The sequence below is a fragment of the Rhododendron vialii genome, chromosome 10a, assembly GCF_030253575.1.
Source record: "Rhododendron vialii isolate Sample 1 chromosome 10a, ASM3025357v1".
In the NCBI taxonomy this organism is placed as follows: Eukaryota; Viridiplantae; Streptophyta; class Magnoliopsida; order Ericales; family Ericaceae; genus Rhododendron; species Rhododendron vialii.
In genome coordinates, this window is record NC_080566.1 from 35,346,665 (window position 1) to 35,353,624 (window position 6,960).

At 39.5% G+C, this 6,960-nt stretch overlaps 1 protein-coding gene across 1 annotated transcript; it reads right to left on the reverse strand.

Annotated features, from left to right (window-relative positions):
* Positions 1–2,174: 2,174 nt before the first annotated feature.
* On the reverse strand, positions 2,175–4,277 carry LOC131303168 (uncharacterized). The gene has a single exon (XM_058329952.1). The coding sequence runs from the start codon at positions 4,275–4,277 to the stop codon at positions 2,193–2,195; it is 2,085 nt and encodes a 694-aa protein (XP_058185935.1). The 3' UTR covers positions 2,175–2,192.
* Positions 4,278–6,960: the final 2,683 nt, after the last annotated feature.

Below are 6,960 nucleotides of genomic sequence, written 5' to 3' on the forward strand. Positions count from 1 at the left end.
AATTTGCAAGCTCTGATATCCCTCTCAATCTAGAGAACAGCTGCCACAGCATCGATACTCAGGAACTGGAAAATCCTCCCATTCCTCTCTCCCTAAATTTGATACACTGGGAGCTTCTCCAACCCAAGTCTCTAAAATGAACAGACATACCACTTCTCATGTCAAGCCAGCCAATCTCATCCTCCAATCCCCTACAGAAATCCCACACTTGGACAACATTTTTCCATGTTATTATCGGTTATGTACAAGTGTCTCGTCTTGACACTCTTAATACCAAATCATAGAGAGTAACATTGACCTTTTTCCATGATCTTATCCCGCTGTGTTTTTGTTTGTCTCCGTTTTTTTTTAAAACAACTAATAAGAAGTTTCAAAACACTCATTGCTTACAGAGATTTAGAATTCAGAAACAACTTCGTAGACTGTGATCTCTTTCGGAAAAGTTTCCAAAACTAGCTTGGCAACTAAACTGTTCACATTCCTTTATGTAGTTAAGCTACCAATCTTGATATGACAAGAGGTTATTTACGAATGAACACTAACGGCATGCAACCATGCAAGTTTAATCAGGTCCTGAACCTTGACATTAACTGGGCATGTGAAATCCAGTTCACACATAAATAATTCAACCAGAAAATGATTCATGATGGTAATTAGACCAGACACAGATAGACCTATGATTCTAACTTAGAAGCATAACATATGTATTAACCACAATTCAGAAAAAAAATATGGACCACTAGAGTGAATGGGTTTGGGTCAACCATCCGGATCCCAAATCGTTAATTTACTTCTGTAATCAGTATAAGGACACAAAAATTCCCACATAAATGTGGTATGTGGATTCATCCTTTCTTGTCCGTAGGCTTATCCAAGAGGTTCTGCTCCTCCTCTGTTTTCATCCAACCAGTTTTGTCCAATTTGTTGTTGTGGGACCGTACTGACTAGGGGTATTAAACGGGTCAAACAAGCCACATAGTGGGTGGTTAAAATTTGTTCCGAAAACTTACGGAGCTTTCAATTGTGTCCAGGCTTGATTTGTCATCTAGGTGAACCGATCTGAAACAAGCATTAGTTAAACCCATCATGAGCCAAGCTTGAGTAGCTCAAATTTTTTCATTGCCTACTTATCCAAGAGTATTAGATTATTCGAACTTAGTTTGTAAGCCCAACGAGCTTAAAAAACATTTTTAAAGCTTGGGTTTTGTATAGAGAAAGATGAAGATAATTAAAGCCAAAACTTGCATGATGAGGTTTAATTTCAGGCAGGCCACCGTAGGAGGGCTTGACAAGGTCCACCCAATCATCCTTACCATAACAAACTTAGAATCCAGTGGTTGATGTTTAGTCAAATAAAATAGGCTGGCAAAACTACAAACATTACAATCAAATAATTACTCTTGGCCACAAAGAATTACTATTGGCCAAAAAGAATTAATATTAGCCGCAAAGAATTGCTCCTAACCGCAAAGAATTACTCTTAGACTCATGGTCGCAATTCTTTGAGGCCAGGAGTAATTCTTCGAAGCCAACAGTAATTCTTTGCCGCCATGAGTAATTTTTTATGGCCATGAGTAATTCTTTGCGGCATAAATCACAAATATTACTATCTGTTAACTTCGATAATCACATTGCGCTTTGACTTTACAAAGTGAGCGTATAGTTATAGTTATTTATCTCCGTTCATAGTAAGGACATTAGGTTCTGCTTTGGTTATGCACCGAGTTTTGTCCTGGCTTTAGTTCGGTCACTTGTTTACTAATTAAGACTCACAAGGCTGCTCAGTTTCCCTTTCTACTTGGCAAACTCATGATGCTCTCTACACTTATGTCTTGTGTTTGGGGAGGTGTGTCATTTAGTATTTCTTGTTATTGCGATTAACTCCGAATCATTTATTATAGGGGTAGTATTTCGGTTGCATTAGGTTTAGCCCAAGGTTAATAGGGTTAGCCTATATAGACCATCTTAGCTTTGTATGTTCGAATTTTCTTTTTCAACATAGTAATTCTTTGGCTGTTCTCAATAATCATGTATAAATTATTTTAGTTTGAATCAAAACCATGAAAGCACTATGAAAGGTTGAAAAACAGGAGTACGATGGCTAACTCCCATCCAACATGCAATACATACAAAGAAATAGATGATACCCTTTTAATCTTTCAAGTAATCATCAACTCAGATTTTGTTAGAGACTACTGGCCGTCTCTATTTTGATCACCTTCAATTTGGTAACGTGAATCTAGAATCAAATGGACCATAAAAAGCCAAACATAGGTTAGAAACTGCCCTCCGGTGCCCAGCTGTTCTGCATGACACTTTCCCTTGCTATGGTTTGCCGCGTAGGAGAGCACATCAACCCATACTTGAAACAACAGCTCCCATCTATTATTATCGCTATTTTCTGATTGTTGTCTGTCCAAATACATGAGCTTATGTGCAACTTGATACCCGTCTAGCAACAAGAAAATTGGCCCCTCTCTTGGTTCCTGCTGAGTTATGTCGTCTATTTTTCCTAGCTGCCCGTAAACTTCTGCTCCAGTACCGTTCTGTAATTCCTCTTTGTAATCCATATACAGTTGGAGAGAAGCCGCACATGCTTTTCGGTAGCTAGTGAGTTCGGTTGTTGCTACTGATGAGACAGTGGAAGGATCCACTGTCAGCAAGTATAGCATGTAGTCTGAGATGAACTTGGCATCTTGAAGTGGGACTGGCCGAGGTTCAGCTACAGTTTCAAAGCAGAGATGTGTGGCGAAATGCCAAATGAGAATGCACTCCTCGACTTGTTTGTGGATATTTGCCTGGAGTTCAGCCCCGTCCGATAATTTTAATTTCACACTGTCACTTATGAGAGTGTGGAAAATATTGTAGTCGCCATGGGATCGTTCTTCTGCTAATCTTCTTCTCACTTCCTGAAAAATACGACCCTTGCACTGGTGATGAGAATCGTCATCAGATGAAACATAGGTAGTATAGTGGTACTCGTCCCAAAGTTCCTTTAGTTCCAAAAAGTCGAGCAGCCGCTTAAACCAGATGCTTGATTTTGAATCAGAATAACAGTATCTCAACACACTGAACTGACCAATGGAATTGGGCTTTGGACGCATAATTCCTTTTATTATTTTTACAAAACTGCGAAGCCCACGAATGATGGCCTCTACAAGCCTCCAATTATATCCTTCCAGAAAACCCACTTGAACAATGGTTTGATTTGATGTAAGTGATTCCAAAAGGCTCAACACCTCGAAGATAAGTGCTGCAATGAGTAAACCATAGGTGATCCACACATCCGGCTGCTGAAATCCATGCTTATTGATGTGAACAAATAAGCCAGTGGCGAAACTGATTGAAGTCAGGCTTAGCATTCGAACAAACCAACCCCATATGGTGTGCGTCAAGGCAGTTTTGGTGTAAAAGAGGTCGTGTGCAAAACTGAGCTCCATTTCCATAATTTTGAAGGCATCGTCAGCATTCATATCTGCAAAAGGCTTTCCCTTATCGTCTCTACCTCTATACATGAAAATAGCATCAACGTAAAGGCCTTTGTATTTGTTGAAAGATTGATAAGCCGCACACAATGTTTTCACATCCTTCTTTGTGGAACATGCTACTAGCTGAGAGGCACTGTCTTTGCCAATGTCAATAGAATTATGGGGATCAAGTCGAAGTTCTACCAGACCTTGTCTGTTTGCCCGGAGTTGCTTGCTCGAAATACGAACCATGTCTTGGACTTTTAGGCCGGGGTCCACTTCCTTGAACGTGGAGCTTCTCAGGTCTTTCATGCTCCCCCGTTTAAGTGCCAAAATTCGTTCACCAAATTTCAGTGTACCAATGATGAACAAAATGGTGGACAGAAAACCAAATGGTCTCTCTGTGGATGCTAGGATGCATATAACTAGAGCTGTCACTTCATGATAAATAAATCTGAGTATATGACTAAGCCAAAACTCGTTGTCCGCCAAAGAGAATGCCGTCATTTTACTGTGACTCCCGAGGTGCAAAAGAATGAAAGGGGACCATAAGGCCAACAGATACTTCTGTTTAGCACTGTCTTGGCTTGTGTTTGGATTAATGTTCGCATGAAAAATGGCCCCCAGAGAAAGAGTAGCTGCAAAATCTGCAGCCATATAAGCAGCAAGCCACATTATTCTTCTCACAGGCTGAGAGGAACTTTGTTTTCGTTGGTAAGTCCAGACAATGAGACATATCTGTAGGAGAGTGCTTATTATGATGAAGACACGTAGTTCCAAATTGTCAAATAGACTCCTAACATCTGCCATGTGATAGGTGAGAATTTTTTGCTGCAATGCCAGGGAGAAAAATTGTAAGGTTAGAAAGTTAATCACACAGAAAATATGTAAGAGTTTCAGGTGAAGATGGTGAATTAACATTTTAGTACACTAGCCATAGAGAGAGCGAAGGCCCGAAGGGGATCATAGTAGTAGTAGAATAGTAAAACAGGAAACTGGGGTTTTTATGTGGAGATAGAAGTAAACTAATTAAGTACTAATAAGAAAAAACAAAGGTAAACAAAAAGGGCCCAGGAACATAGTATTCATCTCCTTACGTTTTATATTAACCACAATATTCAGACTAATGTTTTTTTTGTTTTTTGGTTACTTTTTGTTTTTTGGGCTGAAAACATATTTGTGATCGGGTTAGATATGTTTATGTTTTGTGTTGGGCTTTTTCTTTATTTGTTTTTTACAAAATTAGAAGCCGGCCCCGTTTTTTAGGTTCGGTTTGAACCATAGTTTTTAATATCGGCCGGTACGAACCGTTTCGTACCGGAATTTGAGGGTTCCGATTCGGATATAGGCCGGCATAACGGGGACATGCTTGGATTCGTGAATTTGGCATTCTTGTTTGGTGTTCTCGCACAGCGGCACCCAAGACGTTTCCGCTGTGCGATATCCTTCTTAGCTTTCTTGTGCTCCTCCTTGATCCGCGGAGGTGAAAAGGGCTACGTATCGGTCTGTAACGGATTTTTGTACACGCATCCGGTTAACTAGTTTTCAAATTAGTTTTTCAAATTGCCACCCATTTTTCTGAGTGCGCGAGACCTCTTATTGAGTCTTCATTCACGAACCCACTAAAGTGTAAATTCATTTGAAGTAAATAGAAGTTTTCTAACTTGCCAATGTGAGACTAGAGAAAAACACCATGTTTTACAAATACACATGTTACAACATTATTCTAATATTTGTAAAATCTTATTAACTTGCGGATTTTGATAAATTATCGGATATTTCACATGAAGAGAATGGACTATTACATGTCTTAAATTAATTAAAATGTGATAATTTAAGCCAATGTTGGGGGCAAAAGCCGCAAAAGTATATTTTTCAAGTTTTATACATATTGTTGATGATTTTTAAAAATTTACGACCGCGACACCTGATTCCCGCGACGTATCACCGATATGTCCCGATAACGATATACCGCGACCGATACCGCGACGGTTACCGATACGGCGATTTAAAACTATGGTTTGAACCCAATCCTGAATATTATTCCCAAACCTAAATAGGGTCGGTTAGGCTACTTGACGACTTTCTTGCCCTCAAATATCCAGTCCAAGAGTAAATAAAAACTGAACTCACCCAACCCCCCTCTCTCTCCCTCTAAACCACTCCCGGCAACACCACCAATACCTCTCTCTATGTCTCTCCCTCCACCGATGGAGAAGCTCCGACCATCGCCGCCACTGTCTCCTCTCCGACAACGTCATCGTCGCGCCGCCACCACCACACCTGGTCCTTCTTTGCCAAATCACCGGCGGAGGTGGGCGAGACCATGATCGGCTCATAGAAACATTCTATGAGAAATATACACAGTTCTCTATGTGTATTTTATTATCTGATTTCATTTTGGCTCCACGAGCGGCGGCAGAGCGGCGCCTGCAGGAAGCTCGAGATCAAGCTGAACCGCGACGGCGGCGGGTTCCCGCTCGTCAGGTCGTCGAGGCAGGCGATGGTTTGGCCCGTGTCGACGCTGGACGGGTTTGAGCTCGGGAGCCTAAGGACACTGCACTCGCCGGTGGACGAGGAGGAGAGGGCGATCGCGGAGAAGGGGTTTTTTCTGCATCCGATTCCACTCAGCACGCGGCGAGGTGGGTCGGAGCCGGAGCTGTTGCCGTTATTGTTCTCTTGATTTTTCAATTGTTGTTTTAGAAAGTATACATATAGGTGTGTTTGTACTGTTTCTCTAATAAGTTTTATTACTCTATCCGTCTCAAATTGGATATCAATTTTTTTGTATCTGTATCAATTTCAATTCCTTATATTTTTCAATATGGATCTCAAAAAATATACAATATGGATCTTGTTTGATAGTTCTCGATTAGTTCAATTATAAAAAACTTTCAAACTCATGAAAAATATTATAGATTGAAAAATATAAATAATGAAAAATGACACGAGTTTCAAAAATTGTTATCCATTTTGGGATGGAGGGAGTATCTGATTTTATTATTGACTGCGTTGTTTAATGTGTATTTAGGTTATGTGAACTATGTATTTTAGAGTGTTGGAGCTATGTGAATTGTGTATTTAGTGTGTATTTGGGCTATGTGAACTGCGCAGTGGATTGTGTGAATTGTGTGTGTTGGGACTTTGTGTATTTTAGTGAATTATATGTGTTTTTTCATAAGAACTGTGTATTTTCTTATGAGAATTGTGTATTTTCAGTGAGAACGATTTATGAGAACTGTGTATTTTCTATAAGAATTATATATTGTCCATGAGAATTGTGTATTTTCTATGAAAACTGTGTATTTTTCTATGAGAACTGTGTATTATTCATGAGAACTAAGAACTGACTACGAGAATTAGGTTCACATAGCCAAGAATATTTTTGTCTGAAATAATATGAGTCAGAAATTAATTTTAAAAATATAAATTTTACTAAAAATAGACATGTACACAAAAAGTTTTAAAAAATGGGAAAAATAATAAAAATGCA